The sequence below is a fragment of the Trichechus manatus genome, unplaced genomic scaffold (assembly GCF_000243295.1).
Source record: "Trichechus manatus latirostris isolate Lorelei unplaced genomic scaffold, TriManLat1.0 scaffold00343, whole genome shotgun sequence".
NCBI lineage: Eukaryota > Metazoa > Chordata > Mammalia > Sirenia > Trichechidae > Trichechus > Trichechus manatus.
In genome coordinates, this window is record NW_004444279.1 from 442,103 (window position 1) to 466,429 (window position 24,327).

General features: G+C 38.8%; 2 protein-coding genes across 2 annotated transcripts in view; one reads left to right on the top strand and one right to left on the bottom strand.

The window, feature by feature from the left end:
* The window catches only part of CC2D2A (coiled-coil and C2 domain containing 2A), a 157,609-nt gene extending 140,227 nt beyond the window's left edge, over positions 1 to 17,382 (top strand). The window contains 5 exon segments of the mRNA XM_023725654.1: positions 3,657 to 3,791; positions 10,040 to 10,162; positions 11,481 to 11,539; positions 15,026 to 15,200; positions 16,443 to 17,382. Coding sequence (XP_023581422.1) covers positions 3,657 to 3,791; positions 10,040 to 10,162; positions 11,481 to 11,539; positions 15,026 to 15,200; positions 16,443 to 16,631 — 681 coding nt within the window. The 3' untranslated portion in view covers positions 16,632 to 17,382.
* A 3,010-nt stretch (positions 17,383 to 20,392) lies between these two features.
* The window catches only part of FBXL5 (F-box and leucine rich repeat protein 5), a 41,645-nt gene continuing 37,710 nt past the window's right edge, over positions 20,393 to 24,327 (bottom strand). Inside the window, exon 11 of the mRNA XM_004390893.2 lies at positions 20,393 to 21,188. Within this exon, the coding sequence (XP_004390950.1) occupies positions 21,112 to 21,188 (77 nt within the window). The 3' untranslated portion in view covers positions 20,393 to 21,111. The remainder of the gene's footprint in view (positions 21,189 to 24,327) is intronic.

Below are 24,327 nucleotides of genomic sequence, written 5' to 3' on the forward strand. Positions count from 1 at the left end.
GGTATAGAAGGGAAATTTCTCAACATAATAAAGGGCATCTATGCAAAACCAATGGCCAACATCATTCTTAATGGAGAGAGGCTGAAAACATTCCCCCTGAGAACAGGAATAAGACAAGGATGCCTGTTATCTCCACTCCTATTTAACATTGTGCTGGAAGTCCTAGCTAGAGCAATAAGGCAAGAAAAAGAAATAAAGGGCATCCAAAATGTAATGAAGAAGTTAAACTGTCCCTGTTTGCGGATGATATGATACTATACATATAAAACCCTAAAGACTCCATGAGAAAACCACTGGAATAGAAAGACTCAGCGGAGTAGCAGGATACAAGATAAACATTCAAAAATCAGTTGGATTCCTATACACCAATAAAGAGAACAATGAAAAGGAAGTCAGGAAAATAATACATCTATAATAGCCCCTAAAAAAATAAAATGCTTAGGAATAAATCTAACCAGTGATGTAAAAGACCTATACAAAGAAAACTACAAAACACTACTGCAAGAAACCCAAAGGGATCTACATAAATGGAGAAACCTACCATGCTCATGGATAGGTAGACTCAACATTGTGAAAATAACAATTCTAGCCAAAGCAATTTACAAATACAATGCAATCCCGATCCAAATAACAACAACAGTCTTTAAAGAGATGGAAAAACTAATCATTAACTTTATATGGAAAGGGAAGAAGCCCCAGATAAAGCTCTACTGAAGAAGAAGAATAAAGTAGGAAGACTCTACCTGGCCTCAGAACCTACTATACAGCTACAGTAGTCAAAACAGGCTGGTACTGGTACAATGACAGACACATTGACCAATGGAACAGAATTAAGAACCCAGATGTAAATCCATCCATCTACAGTCACCTGATCTTCGATAAGGGCCCAAAGTCCATAAAATGGGGAAAAGACAGTCTTTTTAACAAATGGTGCTGGCAAAACTGGTTGTCCATCTGCAAAAAAATGGAACAGGACCCATACCTCACACCATATGCAAAAACTAATTAAAAATGGATCAAAGACCTAAATATAAAGCCAAAAATTATAAAGTTCATAGAAGAAAAAATAGGATCGACGCTAGAGTACCCTAATGCATTAACAGGATACATACCATAACCAACAACATACAAACCCCAGAAGATAAGCTAGACTACTGGGATCTTCTCAAAATTAAACACTTGTGTTCATCAAAAGACTTCACCAAAAGAGTAAAAAGAGAACCTACAGACTGGGAAAAAAATTTTTGGACATTACAAGTCAGACAAAGGTCTAATCTCTAAAATCTACAAGAAAATCCAACACCTCTACAACAAAAAGACAAATAATCCAATTAAAAAATGGGCAAAGGAAATGAACAGACACTTCACCAAAGAAGACATTCAAGCAACCAACAGACACAGGAAATGCTTGAGATCACTAGCCATTAGAGAAATGCAAATTAAAACCACGAGGAGATACCATCTCATACCAGCATTACCGGCAGGAATCAAAAACACTGGAAATAACAAATGTTGGAGGGGCTGCGGGGAAATCGGAACTCTTATGCACTGCTGGTGGGAATGCAAAATGATACAACCTTTTTGGAAAATGATATGGCGTTTCCTCAGAAAGCTAGAAATAGAAATACCAGACGATCCAGCAATCCCACTCCTAGGAATATATCCTAGAGAAATAAGAGCTGTCACACGAATAGACATATGCACACCCATATTCATTGCAGCACTGTTCACAATAGCAAAAAGATGGAAACAACCTAGATGCTAAGCAACAGATGAATGGATAAACAAGCTATGGTACATACACACACTGTAGTATTATACAAAAATAAAGAACAGTGATGAATCTGTGAAGCATCTTATAACATGGATGAAACTGGAGGACATTATGCTGAGCGAAATAAGTCAATCACAAAAGGACAAATATTGTATGAGACCTCTACTGTATAACTTATGTAAAAGTTTACACACAAAAAGAAACAATCTTTGTTGGTTACGAGGGATGGGAGGGGTGAGGGGTGCACTAAACAGATATGTGGTAACTTTGGTGAAGGGTCAGGCAGTACACAATACTGGGGAAGCCAGCACAACTTGTACAAGGAAAGGTCATGGAAGCTCCATAGACACATCCAAACTCTCTAAGGGACCGAATTGCTGGGCAGAGGTCTGTGGGGACCATGGTCGCAGGGAACATCTAGCTCAATTGGCATAATACAGTTTATAAAGACAATGTTCTACATTCTACCTTGGTGAGTAGCGTCTGGGATCTTAAAAGCCTGAGAGCAGCCATCTAAGATACTTCACTGGTCTCATCCCTTCAGGAGCAAGGGAGAATGAAGAGAATAGAATACAAGGACAAGATTAGTCCAAAGGACTAACGGGCCACAGCTACTAGGGCCTCCACCAGACTGAGTCCAGTACAGCTAGATGGTGCCCGGCTACCACCATTGACTGCTCTGACCAGGATCACAACAGAGGGTCCTGGACAGAGCTGGATAAGGATGTAGAACAAAATTCTGACACACACAAAAAAGACCAGATTTACTGGCCTGAAAGAGACTGGAGAAACCCCGAGAGTATGGCCCCCGGACACCCTTTTAGCTCAAAGGTGAAGTCACTCCCGAGGTTCACCGTTCAGCCGGGGTTGGACAGCCCCATAAAACAAAATGGGACTAATGAGGCACAGCAGTCCAGGGTTAAGGAATAGAAGGCAGTTGGGGGACAAGAAAGATGGTGACAGGGAACCCAAGGTTGAGAAAGGACAGTGTTCACATGTCATAGGGTTAACTATTGTCATAAGGTAATATGTGTACTAACTGTTTAATGAGAAACTATTTGTTCTGTAAACCTTGACCTAAGGTACAGAAAAAAAAAAAAAGAATTATCTATGTGAGATCAAATTGACAACAGCAACTCAAAAGGTTTGATGGGAAGCCTAGGGGGCAGTGAGTTGAAGATAATGGTGATGGAATAATTTGGAAAAGGATAGTGAGAATAGCAGCATAGCTGGAAGAATGTAATTGATGTCACTGAATTGTACATGTAGAAAACTTCGAAAAGCTGTAACTTTGGCTATGTAAATTTTCACCAAAAAAAAAAGAAGGTCCTCCAAGGTTGAGAAGGAAGAGTGTGGACATGTTGTGGGGTTGTTAACCAATGTCATAAAACAATATGTGTACTGACTGTTTAATGAGAAACTATCTGTTCTGTAAACCTTCACCTGTAGTACAAAAATAAAAAATAAAAATAAATAAAAAGTTAAAGTCCCTGTTCAGGCCCTAACGCCCAGTCCCACTCCCCTCCTTAGGTATAGTCACTGTCAACAGTTTGCTATGTATCTTTTCAAATCTTCTTCTGTGCATTTTTTTTAAATGCAGATATAATCAGCCTTTCAAATACTTAAATGGTAATATTACCCATTCGAAAAAGAAAATGCCAGTGGCTGCTTATTTCCGTTACTACTAGTTCTTCAGCCTACCTTAAATCAGATTGGTTGGGTAACATGATTACTATCCTTATTTGGTTAGTACACTGTACTAGTATCAGAGGCAACAATTATGCAACAATAAACATTTAGATTGTATTTCTTAAATCCAGTGTAACTTAGAGCTTAATTGCATAATTAGTTGGGAAGTGTTTTTAATGACTCTTTTCCTTAGGGTCCCACTGCTTATGTGTTAACATGGGAGCAAAGTCATTATTTAATATGGAATCCCTGCAGTGGACATTTTTATGGACAATTTGATACATTCTGTCCCTTAAAAAGTGCGGGCTGTTTAATAGGACCTGATAATGTAAGTATTTCAATTTCCTCTTACTTGTGGTTGACTGTTTTCTTTTTTTTTTAATTGACCTACTGATTTAAATAATATCTTTGCTAATGTTTGATTTATATATATAAACCAAAAAAACCCAAACCCATTGCCATCGAGTCAATTCTGACTTATAGCAACCCTATAGGACAGAGTAGAACTGCCCCATAGAATTTCTAAGGAGCGCCTGGTGGATTCGAACTGCTGACCTTTTGGTTAGCAGCCATAGCTCTCAAAGACTATGCCACCAGGGTTTCCATATATATATATGACGACTTTTCCTTGTCAAAGTGTCAAGTATAGCGGCAGAGCTGGCCCTAAATAAAATTTTTGGTTGGATTAGTCACCTGACCTGCAGAGAAGCAGAATGAAGTTAAAGAATATAATAGATATTAAGGATCTGAGTTTGTGTCCTGGTTCTGTCCTCGGTTTTCTCATCCAAAATAGAGCTTACAATGCCTAACTCATAATGTTTTGAGAACTAAATGAGACAAATACATCACTTGAGTAGACTGGGGTTTTTGGTTTTTTCTTTCTGTTTTTTCTTAAGAGAAATTCGTGGGTTCCACACAATTTATAATGTCTCAGGTCATTCTGTTTGCACCCAGTTTTGGGAACTGTTTAATTTGTGAAGGGTACTGTATAAGGCAGTGGTTAAAAACATGAGTTATGGGGTCAGACTGCCTGAATTTAAACCCCAACCTCATCATTTACTAGTTGTATGAGTTTGGAAAGATTCTTAATCTCGGACGCCCTCAGTTTCTTCATTGGTAAAACACAGGTAATAGCAGTCACTACTTTATAAAGTACTCGTGAGAAGTAAATGAGATAATCAATGTAAAGCACCTAACACATAGTAACAACCTTTAATTGTCATTGGCCATAATTGTTTTTAAAATCACCATCGACCTTAGGGGTCTCTGAGCTTTATGCATCTGTCAGTAAAAATCATTTGAGCATGCAGCCCCAATATATGTATTTTTATATATATATGTATTTACTTATGCATCAATATATTATTGCACACACCCACAAAACTTAACAAAAGAAATAATTAGAAGATCTAATATTTCTCCCTATATCCCTGGAATGTACACCCTTCTTTGAAGACCACTGATCTACTTTTTCAGGGTTACTTATAAATTAGATATAGTATATGCCAAGCATACAGCAAAGTACCTGTCTTTTGTAGGTGTTCAAATGTCAACGACTTTCATTGCAAATGTGAAAAGAGGAGCACTATTCTCATGTTAATTATTCTTTTTAATTGAAGTCATTATCATAATAATAATCTGCAAAGCTCCATCCTTGTTTAGAAAATAATTTTAAGATCATTAGTAATCAAACAGTGTAAACAGGCTTTGAAAAGCCTTCAAAGAACTCCATTCTTTGTCAAAATTATCATTAGCTCTCCAAACAATTACTGTATGGTTGAGTAATTCTCATAAAGCCAAAGTTATGTGAGGAAGAAAGAAATTCTTTTTCTCCTCTTCAAACAAGATGGGCGACAGTGGCTTATGATGGTGCAAATTCCCCCATGACAGCTCTTGAAAACTGTCTCTGAGCTTCTCTGCTCTCAGTAGAGGATCTCACCCTTGCTTTGCTAGCCTGGCACTCTGAAACTTTAACTGCCCTCTACTCTGCTACGTAACTTATTTGGTCAGCCTTTCTCCTCCTTTACTTCTGTCCAAGAAATAAGTCTCTTTCCTTCCCACCTGTGTTCTTGTTTCCAATCCTACTCTGAGACCCAGCCCCACCAATTGTTCAAACTTGCCCTTATATTTTTGTTCTCTCCTTCTCTACCTATTGATGTGCTCAGGAGTCGACAATTCTAAAAGATGCTTCTCTTTAACCCAACTACACCCTAAATTACCATTACCTCTCTTTCCTTCTAAAATTCTTCAAATTCTAGTTATCCCTGCTGTTTCTCCTTTCTTGGCACACTCAGGCCTTAACCCACCACAATCTAGCTCCTCTGCCCTGACCATCCTATGGAAATTGAACTCTAAGAAGTGCCATTGTCTTGCTAACAGATAAATAAAGTCTACGGTTTATTCTCATTCCTCACTGTCCTTTTCTGTGGCATATGGCACCACTGATCCCTTCTTCATGAAAAAACACTTTCCCTTCCTTGTTTTACTGATAAAGTACTATGTGGTTTTCAGTTTCCCTACAATGGCTTCTTATGCTTCCTTCACTGGCTCTTCTTCCCAACCCTTAAAAGTAGATGTATCTGAAGATTCTGTACTTAGATTTCTTCCAGGACCACACTTTTTTTTTCCCTTTCTCTCTCTCTATCCTGCTTGGAGCCCTGGTGGCACAGTGGTTAAGAGCTATGGCTGCTAACCAAAAGGTTGGCAGTTCAAATCCACCAGCCACTCCTTGGAAACCCTATGGGGCAGTTCTACTCTGTCCTATAGGGTCTCTATGAGTTGGAATCAAATTGACGGTAATGGGTTTGCTATCTAGCTTAGCCTGGCAAAGAAATAATTCAGTCACTAGCCCCAGCATCTTCGAGTCCTGAATTTCCAGCTGTTTGCTAGACACCCAGGTGCCTTATTAGAATCTTAAACTCAGCACATCCAAAACCCAAATCATTTTCCCTTTGCCTCCAAAAATCAGCTCCTCCTCCTGGCTTCCTACTTCTATGAATATCAGTTATCCAGATCAAACCCCAGAATTTTCCTTCTCTCTTACTTCCTCCTATTTTCAATCATATTTCTAAATACCAGATCATATAGATTCTACCTCTACTGCTTCCCCCATCTTGCCATTATTGTTTCATCCGTGCATTACTATAAATAGTCTACTACATAATCTGCTCAAATTCAATTCACTGCTTGATACACTGCTGCCTGATTGTGAGCCCTGGTGGCACAATGGTTAAAAGCTCGGCTGCTAACCAAAAGATCAGCAGTTCGAATCCACCAGCAGCTCCTTGGAAACCCTATGGGGCAGTTCTACTCTGTCCTGTAGAGTCACTGTGAGTCAGAACTGACTCAAAGGCAATGGGGTATGGGCTGCCTGTTTAAACTTCTGAATGTTTAGCTTTAATCATTCTGTTGCATTCTATGACACCTCACTGCATACAGATTTAACAATAAACTACTCACGTTGGATTTCAAAGTCCTATGTGATCTGACCTCAATGTTTGTTTTTTTCAGTGCTATTTTCCACTACTTTTCTGCCCATTTCCTGCAGTATAGCCAAATTGTAGTTCTTAAGAATGTTGCCTTTTTAAAATAATTTCTTGATTTGGATTCCTCAAGTAATTAAGTCCTCCTGCCTCACTGGCTGCCCCTTCTCTGTCTCCTTTGCTGCTTTTTCCTTTTTTCTCTAAATTCAAAACAGCAGAGATCCTCAGGGCTCATCAAACCTTTTTTCTACCTATACTTCCTCCCTAGGAACACCATCTACGTGTTAATAATTACCAAATTTATATCTCCAGCTCAGTTCATTCCTTAGAACTTTAGACTCAAATTTCCAAGTACCTACTTATCATTTTCATTTGAATATCAGATAGACACCCAGACTTAATATGCCCAAACTTGAACTCCTGAGTTCCTTTGCAGTCTTTCCCATGTCCATAAATGGCAACACCAGCAGCCCAGATGCTCAAGCCAAAATCCTTGGAGTCATCTCTGATTCCTCTCTTTCTCTCTCTTCCCCCACATCCCATCCATCAGCAAATCCTGCAGGCTCTATCTTCACAATATATACAGAACTGACCACATCTCACCACTTTCACTGTTACCATTTTGGCCCAAGCCACTTTAGCTCTGCTCAGAGGCTACTTACCCCTACCCCCTTCTGTCTAGTTTCAAAACAGCAAAGAATATTCCTGTTAAAATGGAAGACAAATTATGTCACTCCTCTGTGACATACTCCGGTGGCTTCCTCGCTCATTCAAGAGTAAAAGCCTAAATCTTTAACATGGGCCCAGAAGGTCTTCCATGATCTGATCCCTCACCCCAATACTCTGCTGATCTCATCCTTTCCTTGCTAACCTGCTCACTCCTCTAAAGCCACCTGGTCTTTTTTGCTATTCCTCACACACATCAAGCATACACTTAGCATTTGCTGTTTCCTATGCACAGAAGGACCTCCTCTGACTGCTCTGACTGGGATCACAACAGAGGGTCCTGGACAGAGCTGGATAAGGATGTAGAACAAAATTCTAACTCACAAAAAAAGACCAGATTTACTGGCCTGAAAGAGACTGGAGAAACCCCGAGTATGGCCCCCAGATAGCCTTTTAGCCCAGTGGTGAAGTCACTCCCGAGGTTCACCGTTCAGCCAGGGACTGGACAGCCCCATAAAACAAAACGGGACTAATGAGGCACAGCAGTCCAGGGACAAGGACTAGAAGGCAGACGGGGACAGGAAAGCTGGTGATAGGGAACACAAAGTTGAGAAAGGACAGTGTTGACATGTCATGGGGTTATTAACCATTGTCATAGGGCAATATGTGTACTGTTCAATGAGAACTTTGTTCTGTAAACCATCTAAAGTACAAAAAAAAGAGAAGAGAATTATCTATGTGAGATCGAATTGATAACAGCAACTCAAAAGGTTTGATGGGAAGCCTAGGGGGCAGTGAGAGTTGAAGATAATGGTGATGGAATAATTTGGAAAAGGATAGTGATAATAGCCCCACAACTGGAAGAATGTAATCCATGTCACTGAATTGTACATGTAGAAATCTTTGAAGTGGTTTATCTTTGGCTATGTATATTTTCACCAAAAAAAAAAGAAGGTCCTCCAAGGTTGAGAAGGGAGAGTGTGGACATGTCGTGGGGTTGTTAACCAATGTCATAAAACAATATGTGTACTGACTGTTTAATGAGAAACTATTTGTTCTGTAACCTTCATCTAAACTACAAAAAAAATTTTTTTTTAAAAAAGGACCTCCTCCATGCTAGATATCTTCATGAATTTCCCCCTCACTTTCTGCATTCACGATTACATGTCACCTTTCCAGTGAGAACTTGCCTGCCCACCCTAAACTGCGTCCCTTGCTCATCTTTGTTTTTCCTGTGGCATTTATATCAGCTAGCTATTGCCTCAATAAAAATGTGTAAAAACTCATCCCCAAACTAAATGGCTTCAAACATTCATTCTCATGGATCTGTGGGCCAGCTAGGAAGGCTCTTCAGATCTAGGCTGGGTAGCTCTTCTTCAAGCGGTGGTGGCTGGAGCAGCTTTCCTTCTCACTGTCTATCTGCAGGTTGGCTGGAACAGCTCTTCTTCATGTGTGTTCATTCCGGGACTCAGGCTAAAGGGCCGTGGCAATGACAGAGGCACAAGAGGGCAAGTGGGGCACACAGAGCCTCTTAAGGCTTAGGCTCAAAGTCACACACTGACACTTCCACCTCATCCTATTGGCCTAAAGTCAAGGGGTGCATAAATATATTCTGTTTTATTGGAACTCAAAGTAGCATGGCAAAAGACATCCAGATAGAAAGAGAAGAATTGGGATCAATAATGTAATCTTCCACATCATGTAACATCGTCCGATAGCCTATGTATTTATTTGCTATATCTTCTCATTAGATGCTGCATGAGGGTAGAACTCTATTTCATTCGCTACTTTATCCCCAGTGATTAGAACTGAGCCTGGACATAGTAGGTATTTGATAAATACGTTGAATGGACAAATTTAGCATTCATGCACACAATCATTCAATATGCCCACAATATTTCAGGAGCTTTGTTAGGTGCTAAGGATACAACAGTTCATGAGACACACGGAAAATGCCCTCAAGGCAACAGTCTGAGTCTAGTAAGGAGACAGATGAATAGATACGCAATTATAAACAATGATAAATAATAACAAAATGGCTAAAAATTACTGAGCACTTACTAGGTACCAGGCATTCTTCTACAAGGTGTACATGAACTAAACTCATTTAAGAAACCACCTTATTTCATCAAACCGACAATCAATAGTAAGCTTTCAAATATCAGATATAAAAAATGTGAAAAAATGGCCCAGGATAACTGAATGATTCCACTTATTTTAAAAGGCATACCTATTTCACAAATCAAAGTGTGCATCTTAAAATCACTGAAATACAGCATGTTGGGATCCATTTAGCCCAATCAATGTTCTTACCAAATGCAAAGCCTCACACACTCTTGTTCTCTCTATATATTCATATACATGCACACGCACGTGCACATATGTTTATCTGCTAACCTATATGCTAATTTAGTTTTATCTTTTTTAGATTTGGTTTAATATTCAACGATATGATTCCCCTCTAAGGATAAATTTTGATGTCACCAAGCCCAAGCTATGGAAATCTTTCTTTTCAAGAAGCCTTCCATACCCTGGCCTTTCCAGTGTTCAGGTATAATTCTTTTACTAACAATTAAATATAGACAAAGAGAAAGTAATTTGAGATCATTATACTGGGTAGGGTAGCTAGATATTTTTTGGTTCTTGCGGAACAAATGGTTAAGCACTCGGCTGCTGACTGAAAGGTTGGCAGTTAGAACCTACCCAGTGGCTCGCAGAAGAAAGAACTGGCAATCTGTTTCTGCAAAGATTACAGCCAAGAAAACTCTATAGGGCAGTTGTACTCTGTTGCATGGGGTTGCTATGAGTTGGAATCGACTTGACAGCACCTAACAGTTCAACTCATAAATATTTAGCCTAGAACAGCATTTGTATTTCAAACCTATTTGAGCCCAACTCACAAGAAGAAACATACTCTATATTATGAACCAGCATACACATATGCATGAAAGAAAAAGTTCTAATATATAAAGTACTACAAATTATATTCTATTTTATTCTGATTTTTTAAATGTTGGTCTCAATTTACTAGATCAATTTCATGACCACTAATGAGACATGAAATCAAACTACAGGGCATGATCCATAGTGCCTCATAAAATTAATTTAGAGGGTCCTAATTCTGGTGGCACAGTGATTAACAGCTTGGCTGCTAACCAAATGGTTGGCAGTTTGAGTCCATCAGTTGCTCCTCGAAAACCCTATGGGGCAGTTCTACTCTGTCCTGTAGGGTCGCTATGAGTCAGAATTGACTCGATGGCAGTTGGTATGAGTAATTAATATATTGTAAGTAGTAATCATAAGCACTGTTTTCTAAAACCTCTGTTTTCATTTGATAACTAAGTATATGTGTGTAGTGGGTTTGTAATATAAAATGTGTATTTTACTATGGATCAAACCTTCCAAAAAACAAAAAGTATAAAAAACAAAGCCCATCAGAGATCATGTGTGCAGTGTGCCATATACAAGCTTTTTCATAGGAACACTGTTTGAAGTAGCAAAAGAATGGAATGACAGAAGGGATAATTAAAGTATGGTACATAATAGAATATTTTAGTAGTTAGAATCAATGAACTAGAGCTATACAAATCAACACAAATGAATCTTAGTGTGTACTCTACAGTGGAGTTTAGGTCATGGTTATTCCTGTGAGGAGAGAAGGGAAATAGATTGAGAAAGAACTACACAGCACTGTAATTTGTGACGTTTTAGTTAAGGTGGGTCATGGCTACACAGGTATCCATTATATTATTCTCTGTATTTTATTGAATGTCTGAGATTTCATAATTAAAATTTTTTAAAAAGAATGTACAGCAGATCAAAATCTAAGTGTAGGTGATTTCTAAAATTTCTGAATTATTTTCTCATAGCCGGAAGAGCTAATTTACCAGTGCACAGACAAAGCAGCTGCAGCTGAGCTCCAAGACAGGTAACTTAATATCCATAAATCTGTAATCTGTAATCTGTCACTACTGGTGATTTTCAGCCTGGATCTATGTGGACTAATTTGGCCAAATAAACTTTATTTCATGTTGACAGATACCAAGTAAAGATGTGATCTCTAAATCACATGGCTCGAAGGAGGCTATTTCATCAGCATAGTGTGGGGAAAACAAATGAGAACTACAGTCACCATATGTAGTTAGTTCTCTAAGACCTTACCTCAGACTAGACCTCAACAGCATGTTATTATGGGTCTTGTTCAGGCACATCATAATCCTCAGCTTACATATGCCTCTTTTGTCCAATTATTGGCTGTAAAAATGGCGTGGTGGAGGAGTCTGACCTCCTCTAACTTCACAAGGGGGAGAGAGAATCACCATCAGCATCAGCCCAAGGCTGATTTCTATGAAGCGGAGGTCAGACATACCTGTTTGTTCCAACCCTTTTTACCAATTCTGACATCACCCATCCCTCCCACCACATGCTACTTCTCGGCTGGGTTTGATAATTTGTTGCAATGGCCACACAGAACTCACAGACAATACACATGATTATGGGGTTTATTAAGAAGTAACAGGTTACAATTCAGGATCAGGAACGACTCAGGATGCAGTTCTTCCGTTAGAACAGCTTCTCAGCCACGCCCACAAGCAGGCCTACCCCTGGCCCTTGACCTCTTAGGCCCTCAGCCCCTAAGCCCTCCTTGGCCAGCCTGGCCTCTGCCCTGCTTGGGCAAGTGTTACAAAGCTCTTTAGTTCCACTGGAAAGTGTCCAGAGGCACCCCAGTATGCCAGTAAGCCTTGGCCTGAAGGCACTCAGCTCTCTCACTCCATGGGTCCACATGCCTAGCTCTGCCAACAAGTGCCTGGAGGCACCCCACTCCACCAGAAAGCCTCCTTCCTGAAGGCACTCAGCTTTCTCACTCCATGGGCTGGGAAGCCCACCGTGCCGTCTCCTGTCATTCTCCTGGTTCTGCTGCCACCATTTCTCTGCTGCCACTTCTTGTCGTCTCTCACCGTCTCTGGTGTTACAGCTGTCTCCTGGGTCTAGGATGTTCTCAGTGCAGGGATCCGGGGTCCAAAGGATGTGCTCTACTCCTAGCTCTTCTTTCTTGGTGGTAGTGACATCCCCCTGTCCACCTCTGGGATGGCTCATTTTAAGCCTAGCAGCATGGCAAAACTGACCAATCCCTCGTTAGAGTTCCATACACATTATTTGCATAGTCCCACTCACCACCAACCCCCCACAAAGGTGCCATGCACCTTATTTGCATTATTAGCAAGCTATCCAATCCCCTTGGTGGGCCACAAGAACCTCATTTGCACAGTCCCACCCAATCATTTGGTGGGAGTTACAAGACCCTGGTGAAGAAAGGCCATATAAAAGCGATCCATCCCACTGCAGTGGCTTACAGAACTTCAGCTAGTTTATGAGCATTATGGAAAAGGCAGTTAAGGGTCTGAGTCCCTGTAATCCTTACAACCCTGTGAAATGGAACTTATTCTCCTGGTTTCACAAATGTGCAAACTGAGGCTCAGAGAGGTTAAGTGCCAGCTCAGAGAGGTTAAATGCTTCTGAGCCCAGCCAGATCTTTCTGATCTCAAAGCCTTGTGTTTTTTTCTACTGTAACAAGTTGTGTGACGAGTCAAATCACACAAGATGAAATGTGACCCCTTTTTAGGTGTTATTACCAGCAAACAGCCAATTTACTCCCAATTTCTCCATAAAGCCTTAGTTGGGACACCCATGTAGGACAATTAATCCAAAATAAAATGTCTTGTTTCTTCCATAGCTTCAACATACCATTGATTAGACTCACATGATTTATTTCTCCAATATGATGAAGTGCTTGGTAATTCATCCATACTTCCTTGCTCAGATCACCTGGAAACCCAAAACAAGGATATGTTATGTGCTAAAAGAAAAGTGGATCCTATGCCTATTGAGCAATAGGAAGCTGGCTGAGTCCTAAATCTGTATATTTGGTTAGGGGACAGATGAGAGGCTTTAGAATCAGCAATGTTTCAATTAAAACCCCAGTCCCGTGTCTTAGTCAAGTCACTACATCAAATTGTCCCCGCCCCCCACCCCATATGTAGTATGCGGATAATACCCTCCACCTCATAGGGTTATTAGGATTAAATAAAAATAAAAAGCACTTAACACAGTACCTGGTAAATAAGGGCTCAATAAATGGTAGCTATTTTTCCCTCATTCTATGATTAAGCTTCATATCCTGTGAATCTAATACCTATCATATTAATTATAAAGCAGAATACTAAACATTAAGTTGCAATGATGGTTCGCATTTTAAAGACAGTTTTAAAACAATTTAGGAAAAAGGTAATTCTCATGAATAGAAGTCTCACCAGGGAAAGAAAAAATCAGTAAGGGTATTAACAGCCCTACAATGATCTGAGGCTCTACCCTAGTGGTGCAGTGGTTAAGTGCTACGGCTGCTAACCAAGAGGTCGGCAGTTCGAATCCACCAGCCGCTCCTTGGAAACCCTATGGGGCAGTTCTACTCTGTCCTGTAGGGTCGCTATGGGTCAGAATCAACTCAGTGACAACTTGCTTGGCTTACCCCGGGGCTTTGAGCCGGTTCCCTCGTTTGAACCCCTGCGGAGAATTTGCATTTCTAACAAGTTCCCAGGTGATGCTAATACTGCTGGTTAGGGACCAATTCTGAGAACCACTAGTAGAGCAGTGATTCTCAAAATTTATTACATGTAAGAATCACCTGGGGACCTCACTAAACTGTAGATTGATTCTGGGATGGAAATGCAAATCATCAGCAGGGGTTCAAACCTGAACTAACTGGTTTGAAGCCCTGCTATTACCATAAGCCTCACCCCTTATGCCTGGGTCTAATGTATCTCTATATATACTGGTGGTCCAGGGGTTAAAGCATTCAGCTGCTAACCGAAAGGTTGGCAGTTCAAACTCACCAGCCACTCTGCAGGAGAAAGATGTGGCAATCTGCCTCCATAAAGATTACCGTCTTAAAAACCCTATGGGGCAGTTCTACTGTCCTATATGGTCACTATGAGTCCGAATTGACTCGGTGGCAACAGGTTATATATGTAATCAATGAACGAAGTGATAAAGCATTTCATGATTAAATTTTTTTTTTTGCTAAATGTACTGAATCTAACTATTCCCCAGAGTTATTATTCAGTGTTCCTCTGCTGTGTTACATCTCAAGCATCTCTCATGGCCCTTAGGATATCTTGTACCTTCTATGTACAGGTCTATTCTCTACCCTACCCCTGCATACGGTCCTTAAGAGCAAGGATCATTTGTGTTATGTTTTGACTCCCCAGAGATCAGCCTATATTAGGTACCCAGTATGCCTGAAGAATGGCAACGGCACCATCAAAAATGTAGTTATATAATCCAGACTGCATACAAACTGTGGTTTCTTATGAAAAAAGTCAAGTCACCCAAAATGGAGTTTATTTTTTATGAACAGGATTGAAAAAATACTAAAAGAGAAAATCATGGACTGGAGGCCACGCCATCTGACTCGGTGGAACAGGTACTGCACCTCCACTCTGCGTCACTTCTTGCCTCTGTTAGAAAGAAGCCAAGGAGAAGATGTAGATGACCACAGAGCGGAACTGCTGAAGCAGCTAGGAGACTACAGGGTGAGTACAAATGGCTCCTAAACTGACCTTGTGGAGTTCCCCATTTCAAAGTGGAAATTACTCAGTAATGGGTTTTTAGAATCAAAACACCTACACGCCTCCTCAAAGTACATAGATTAAGCAGGATAGACTAAAAAGTTATATTAAAAATTTTTAATCTCAATAATTAACCTATTACCAAATAGCGAAATCCCTCTATAACATGAAAATACTACCATTTTTAGCTTATGAAAAATAATACCTTTTATGAATACATTGCAAGTATTAAATACATGAAAATATCTGGCTAAATCAGGTTGTAGACTGAACTGTGAATAAGATGAAACCAAACACTCTGGACTGGGTTTGTAAAGGATATGGTTTTATACTGATAGCTTTTCACTGCTAAGAAAGATTCTCATGAACAGACAATATAATGTTTCTGGATAATAAAACAAAGAAAGTAGTCTCATAACTACGTTCAAGACAGAAAGCCTTGTTGGCTAAACAGTGTGAAGAGAAAATCGGACAGTTGAGAATAGTTCTATTCACTGACTAAAATGTATCCTTCAACTTACTTTTAAGGCGAGGTTTTCAGCCAAGATGTTTTTAGTTCAAGTAACAGAGAGCTCAACTCAAATAGGCTTGAACGATAAAGAGAATTTATTGGCTTACTGTAAGTGCAGAGTCAGAGATGACTCAGGACTGGGGTGTCCCACTTTCTGCAAGTCTCCCCACTCTGGGCTCCTCCATGGGATGGCATCGTCCTCAGGCTGGCTTTCCTCATGGTAGCAAATGGCTGCAAGTTCCAGGACTCACATCTGCCCACACACTGTCCAAAGCAGTGTGCCATTACTCCCAGCAAGATTCCTGAGGCTCCCTTTGATTGAGACCCACTCTGATCACATGCCCATCCCTGTATCAATCTTTGTGGCTAGGGGGATGGAATGCGTTGATTAGCTTAACCCAAGTCACTGGAACCACGTGGGTCATTAAGCAAACTGGGGGTTGTCAGGAAGAGGGAAGGGGACAGTGGAGGGTGACTAACAAGTGTCCCATACATGACATCAATATGCTTGCAACTAAAACTAAGGGACATTTAAACCTTTCTGTATTGCTACTATATAGCTGAGTAGAAAACCAGAACTAATCAACTTACTTCGAGAGAAGACTTAACTGATTTAAGAACTGCATATATTTACATGGGGAAAAAATATAGTGGAATCTTCAAACTAATGACTACAAATTTTTCTTTTCTCCCAGTTCTCTGGATTTCCCCTTCATATGCCCTATTCTGAAGTGAAGCCTTTAATTGAAGCTGTATATAGTACTGGAGTACATAATATTGATGTTCCTAATGTTGAATTTGCTTTAGCTGTATATATCCACCCGTATCCCAAAAATGTTTTGTCTGTTTGGATCTACGTTGCCTCCCTTATACGCAACAGGTGATTTTTTCATTGAACTTTTTGTTATCATGTAAAAACTATAATCAAAATATGAGAATATTTTTAGATTATATAGATTACACCAGAAGGAAGAAAATATTTGGAAATGATGAAATAAATTTATCATACTTTCATACTATGCTTTATTTAGTAGTTTGCCTTGTCTGTCATTTTGATGCTAAATTCAGTGTAAGTCTACCCACAGTTCCTCCTTATGCTACACAACTTCACATCTCTATGCCTTTGTACTTGCACAATCTCTGCTTCAAATGTCCTTCTCCTTCTTCGCTTGTTCAGCAGAGTATCGATCACACTTTTAAGACCCAGCAAAGCACCACTTCTCAACTTTTCGGTGGGGAGGGGGAACAGCTTTGCAGTATCAAATTTTAATTTTTAACCCTAGACTACCTCTTAAGACTTCATCCTATGGAAATACTGAGCAGCACACATGTACATGCATGTGCACATACTCAACACACACTCACTGAAGCAATATAGTATTTAAAAAGGGATATATTTAAATATCCATCAAAAATGAAGTAGCTAAAAAAAAGACCTAACACTATACTAAGCTATTAAAAAGGATTAACTATCTGCTGACATGGAAAAAGGTACACAAAATTGTTGTCATCGTTGTTAGGTGCTGTCAAGTCAGTTCTGACTCATAGCAACCCTATGTACAACAAAACGAAACACTGCCCAGTCCTGGGCCATCCTCAGAATTGTTATGCGTGAGCCCACTGTTGGCAGCCACTGTGTCAATCCATCTCCTTGAGGGTCTTCCTCTTTTTCACTGACCTTCTACTTTACTAAGCATGATGTCCTTCTCCATGGACTGATCCCTCCTGAGAACACGTCCCAAGTACGTAAGATGAACTCTCCCCATCCTCACTTCTAAGGAGCATTCTGGCTGTACTTCTTCCAAGACAGATTTGTTCGTTCTTCTGGCAGTCCATGTTATATTCAATATTCTTTGCCAATACCATAATTCAAAGGCATCAATTCTTTGGACTTCCTTATTCACTGTCCAGCTTTCGCAAGCATATGAGGCGAATGAAAATACTATGGCTTGGGTCAAGTGCATCTTAGTCCTCAAAGTGACAAAAAATAGAAATACACAAAACAGAAATCTGTAAAAACAGGATTTTTTAACAGCAGTACTATTGCCATTTTAGGCTGGTAACTGTTTGTTCTGAGGGCTGTCCTGTGCATTGTAGGATGTTCAGCAGCATCCTTGGTCTCTACCCACTAGATGCCAATTGCACCCACCATCACCCCACTCCAGTTGTGACAACTAAAAATGTCTCTAGATGCTGCCAAATGTCCTCTACAGGGCAATCCGCCTTCAGCTGAGTGCTGATGTAGATACAGTCTCACTTTAAAAAAGTAAATAAAGATGTAAGGAAAAACTTTCACCTTTTGCTTTATTCCCTTTATGCCTTCCTCTATCAAATTATTATTCCAAAAGTTTACATATCTGATACCTTTACTGTGAACTCTTCAAGGTGGAATTCAATGACTGAGCCATAACAGCTACCAATATTGCAACATAGACAAGATAGCGTTAGTGCTTAAGAGAATGAACTCTGGCGAAATCCCAGTTCTGCTTCTTACAAGCTGGATAACCATGCGCAAGTTACTTAACCTGTTACTTACTTTCCCCCATATGAAGACAGGGATGATTACACTGCCCACTTCAAAGCATTGTTGTAAAGATTAAAGTCCATATATGTAAAGCACTCAGGTGCCCAGCACTGAGCGCCTGATGTGTCAGGCACTACAAGGCATTTTACATGTCACATTTTTTTCTCAGAATGAACAATTTAAATAATTCATCAGATCAACCACAAAATCCAAGATCAATTTAAACCAAATATATGGCGTTCCAACTTTCATTAAACATTCACTATCCCCTGAATGGTGCAGTGGTTAAGTTTGGCTGCTAACCAAAAGGTCAGCTGTTCAAATCCACCAGCTGCTCCTTGGAAACCCTAGGTGGGCAGTTCTACTGTCCTATAGGGTCGTAATTAACTGAACGGCAGAGGATTTTTATCCTTTTAAGTTTATATGAAACACTAATATTATCAAAGTTAAATGCAGCGCTTTTTATATGAAATACTAATATTATCAAAGTTGAATGCAGATTACGCTGTCTATTCCTCATGCTATACAGGAGAGGGGTAGAAAAACAATGAGTTTTGACATGACAGTATGCTGACATACTGAAGCCAGTCTGCCAAGTCCTGTTTCATGATTTGATTAGCATCAAGCAACGTAAGACAAAGCAAAAGAGAGGCACCTCGATTACCTGAAACCAACCCCTGGGGAAATTAACTGCTCAAAATTAATTTATAAAGGATAAAATTTAAGCGAAGTTCTGAAACATCATAATTTTTTTTTTCCTTAAAGATTATCAAAATCTTTCCCTTCAAAAATTCTATTGTTTTCAGATTAAACAGAGGATAAAGTTTAACCCTCCCTTGGTGACCCAGGACCATCACGGTGGACGAGCAATGTTACCATTAAGTAAATATTGATAAGATGAAGTATGGAGTGGAATGGAACTCACCCCAGAAGACTTTTTATAGTTTTCTTGAAAAAGTCCCTGATGTCAACTTTCAAAATAAGCTTTATTAAAAACTTAAATGAAAACCAGCTGCCATCAACTCAATTCTGACTCATGGTGACCTCATGTAGAGTATAACTGCACTTCATAGGGTTTTCATGCCTGTGATCTTTTGGAAGCAGACTGCCAGGCCTTTCTTCTGAGTCACCTCTGGATGAGTTCAAACCACGAATCTTTCAGTTAGTAGGCAAGCGCTTAATCATTTGCACTCCCCAAGGATTTCTATTAAACACTTAGGAAAGTAAAAATACAGAAACTACACAATGGTAAACCTTACAAAATAAACCTTCCTCCCTGTAACTGCTCACTAAACGTAGATTTCCTTCCAAGCTCTCTAAAGAGATCAAAAAATTTTTTTCTTTGTATTTAGGCCTGAGTTTTAAAAAAGGAGGATAGGTGTAGTGCTGCCACAGAAGACATGACTTCTTAAGCTAAAGAACACAAATGCAGAAGGTAAGATGGCCTGTTATACAGCTGTCCTAGCCTACATGCAAGAAACATGCAGTGTCCCATGTTTTATTTTACAAATACTAACATCAATGGAATCAAAAAGGCAAGATGAAATTTCAAAGAGTGAGTCATTAGATATCCTCCCATTAGAGTTGATCTTCTCTTGGAGTGTTTAATTCAAATGGCTCTTCCTTCATCTTTAGACAACTCTGTTTAAAATAAGGCTTTCTCTTACCGTGAACTGAAACATGTCCACCTGTAGTTATATCTCCCCTACTTCCCCTTTCCCCACAACAAAACAAACACCTGGGGTCACAGAGAAGACAACTGCAAGATTACTTTCTCTTCCATAGCCTTGCAAGTTATTTATAAAAACTGACAGCATGTCCCTAACTGTTCTCTTCTAGCATGACATAAAATTCACTCAGTATGTACCTTTCTGAATGGTTGATCTCCATTCCCAATAGTTTTTCACAAAGCAATGAAGATAAACTTAGAAACTCAAATTTTGACTGGTGCACAATTAATTTGAAAAAGAAAATTCAACTTAACAAAACTAGGTATGTGTCCAAAACTGTTTATTTGTCAAGGTCATGATTTCACAAGAGATCAAAAGACAAAATATTTAGTCCTATTTTACACTAACATAAACTGGATTGAGATTTATAATAATCAAAACACAAAAGGTATTACTTGGTAAGTCCTCAAAGTGGATTTTATTTATACATTTCTTCAAACGATTGTGGAACTTTTAAAAATCCATCCCGAATTTGACAACTTAGGGACAGTGGTGGGAACCTGGAGTCTTTGAAGAAAACAAATACATTGGTGCTTTGCTAGCTCACTGAGCTAACACCTAGAAGCCAATTTACTCTATAATCTTAAAGAATCTTAAATGTGGGTATGTTTGTATTGGCCCTCTGAGAATTGTTCAAATAAACGAAACATTATGGAAGAGATTGGTTTCCAAAATGTGCAGTCTTTGAAAATAAAACTTTAAAAATGTAGTCTGAAAAATCTGCAAAGCTTGGTACAGTGTTTCTATGTAAAAAGAACCAAAAATCCCCGCTGACTTTCAAACTGAAGATAATCTAAAAGATACTTTAAATGCCATGGCATTAGTGACTTTCTTTCCAAAGCATTTCATCCTCATTTAAAGAAATCTGGTAAGACTGTTCTCACCCTTATGAAAAAACCTAATCCCACTCTAAAACAAAAATATGATTTGCAAGAGAAACAACACTGTACAATTCACTGGTAAATAAAGATTTCTGAGGTTGTAAGAAATAGGGCCAAAACAAGTCACACTCAGAAAGGGAAGGTTAACACAAGAAATGTGCTGTAAGTAAAGTGCATGAAAGGAAGCCTGCTCAGCTAAATGAAGTAGACAAAGGTCAGAAGTCAAGAGTCATTCGCCAGAGCGGCAGCAGGCTCGAAAACCACACTGCAAATTCTGGCATCCACTGGCAGTCTCAGCATGAGGACCTGTATGAAAACAGAAAAATGTGAAAGGAGGAATTTCTCAGCGGTCACATAAAAATAACCTTGCTTATGCAAGAGTTAAAAAATGGATTTTTTCTTACTAGCAATATATTTATATTATTGAAGTAAAATCTCACAATGTATATTTTAAAAATGTTCAGACACAAAAATCTTCAATAGCAGCTTGACTTTAACTAATACAGCTGTCGTGGTTCAAAAGGTAAATGGAGGAAGAGAAAGAATTTTTTTGCAATTCTGACAATTTTACAAAAGGAAAAAAAAAAAACACAAAAACAACAAAAATTAAGAAGGAAATAACCCACCAAAGCAAGCAAGACTGCCGGGCTAACTTAACAGATTTGTTCTAACCTGAACATCCTTACTAGAAAGAGAATTAAGGCAAAAATAGCCCTATAATAATAGTAATAGATTAACTAAAGAATGTATTGAACCATTACAATAAATACTATATTCAAAAATTAAAGCAAACTACATAGACACAGATTCAGCATGTTGGCCATATTTTTACTTAACATTCACAGCCAAAATAAATTATATGTTAGAGTTAGAGGAAATTATTATTCAGAATTAAGTATGAGTGATTAACCAAATAAATACCACACATCTAAGACATAATAAAAATTGGGATTCACTTACAAAGAAATATAATAAAATGTATGTGGAATTACTGACATTTTATCCCAGACACTAGATGAAAGATCCATTAGGGAACACAGTTGAGAATTAGAAAATACCCAAAAGAGGTTTCATGGCACATACACAAAAATTAAGTACTCTGAATGAATGACAGTGTTCATAAAGGCAGGCAAATGTGGAAAAGGCTGTTAACTATATTGAAACCTCTCAGTATTACATCTGTATTATGAACAAATAAAGGACAGTTAATTAGTTCTTACTTATCAATGAGTACAATGAAAATATCTGCCATAGTGATATATGAAGATAATACAAAATGAAAAAAAGTGTATCAAATATAATTCTACTACAGATACACCAAATGGAATGTAACTGAAAAATCACAGTGCTCTGGACTAAGTTTTGAACTCAGAAATATGTTTTAAATTTACTGTTTTGTTTTTTAAAGTAGCACTTAATTACAAAAGGCAACTACAGTAATACTGACATATGAAAAATAACTAGTTGCAACTGAACACGCACAACACACTTATTTCCAGGAATTTAACTTTTTCTTATTATATTCCCAATCCAGCATATACAAAATACAAAGGGCAGATTTCTTAGGGTATACAATCAATCAATGAAGTATAATGTTTATATGTTTCACTGGGGAAACGACAATGTATTTTTAAGGAAACAAAAAAAAAAACTAGTGAACTGTATATAAGGAAATGCAATAGCTTATGGTATTATTTTTAGTTATATTTGAAGTTAAAATGATCTCTGGAATTACCTTCAAATTAATGAGGGAGCAGGTACAGAAATGGGCAATGGTATAGATGAAATAGGGGCCCTGGAGTGCAATGGCTAAGGGCTCAGCTGCAAACCAAAAGGTTGGCAGTTGTAATCCACCAGCCGCTTCACAGGGAAAGATAAGGTACTCTGCTTCCTTAAGATTTACAGGCAGTTCTACTCTGTCCTATAAGGTTGCTATGTGTCAAAATCGACTACATGGCAACAGGTTCGGTTTTCTTGGGTTTTTTATAGATGAAATAAGAGTGGCCACAGGTTTATAACTGCTGAAGCTGATGGGACATGAGGGTTCATCACACTATTCTATGCTTGTATGTTTATATTTTTCCATAATAAAATGTTTTAAATTATTTTTAAGATTTTAATTTGAATTAACAGAAACCCATTTTTATTTAATAAGTCTTTTCTGTATTTAAATTGAAAAGTTAAATGTGTAATATACTTAAAATTCACAAAGCAACATTTTTGTTAAGATTGTTTTCCCTCAAAATAAGACACAATATTAGTCATCATAACCACAAGGATGAAATAAAATACCTTAGTACGTATTAGCAGGTATAAGTTAGAAATGTCCTGATAAGAAATCCTGAAGTTTGAAACTCTCTTCCCACTGTCAACCATGGAGCAGGTTTTCCTTTTGAATATATTTTCAACTTTACCTAATATGCCCCACCCACCTCTCCAGCACTCTCCTTCTCAGCCTTTCTTTCCTCACCCTGTAACACCTGCTAGTACTCTGCTTGCCTACTCACCTAGTACCTTTCTCCAAGACCTAATCCCCTGCCTTACTATTCCATCTCCCAGCTCTCACACTTACTGTGATGGGACTCAGATTGGTGGTTTCCACCAAAATGTATCTGTCATTTTATCAGTATGTAAATCTATTCTATAATTTTTAAAAAGGGAAAAACAGGAGGAAAGAGATAAGGAGACTTTCAATTTTCCAAACTAAAACCCCATAAAATACTTCAAAATGTTTCTGTCCCTGTTTTAAGGACAGAAAGGTAAGGAAGAACTTTACAATGAATTCAACAGTGGTCTAGGAAAAGACTCGTAAGCAACAGCTGAAAGCCATGGAAGTGAAGATGTTTCTGATTTTCAAGAAAGAAAATAAAAGGGAACACCAAAGGAGCCAACTGGTTCAAGGAAGCCAGTCTGCTAGAGAATTATATCTATCCAGACATCCTACAGCTTTTCATCATTCTCCCCAAAAGACTCAGGGGCCCTGCATCCTCAGTCTCTGCTCTGGCCACATGAGGCACTCTTTGCTCCCCAAGTCTTAGGAATGGTGGTAGAGATAATAGAGGAAGAAAAATGTAGAAATAAAAATCTGTTCCCTGAACTGGGTAAAAAGCTAACCCAATCCTGCTATCTGTCAGCATCTCCTTATTCACCTCAAACAAAGTTCTTGCTCATGATAATGCAAAATGTGCCCCTTCCCTCAAATATGCACTAGAATATCTCCAAATTTTAACGAGATTCTAAGTGTATAGGATAAAGAGAGGGAATTAATATATCAGCATCTTCAAATGTGAAAGTAGAATCTGCCTACAGAAGCCTATGGGTACTTAACCAATAACTGTAATACTAACTGGCTCAAAACTACAATCCCATAAGGTCAATGACAGAGCAGGTTCCTGATCCTAATAATCCAAGAATGTGAAGCATCCATTAAGGGGTTTTATTTGGT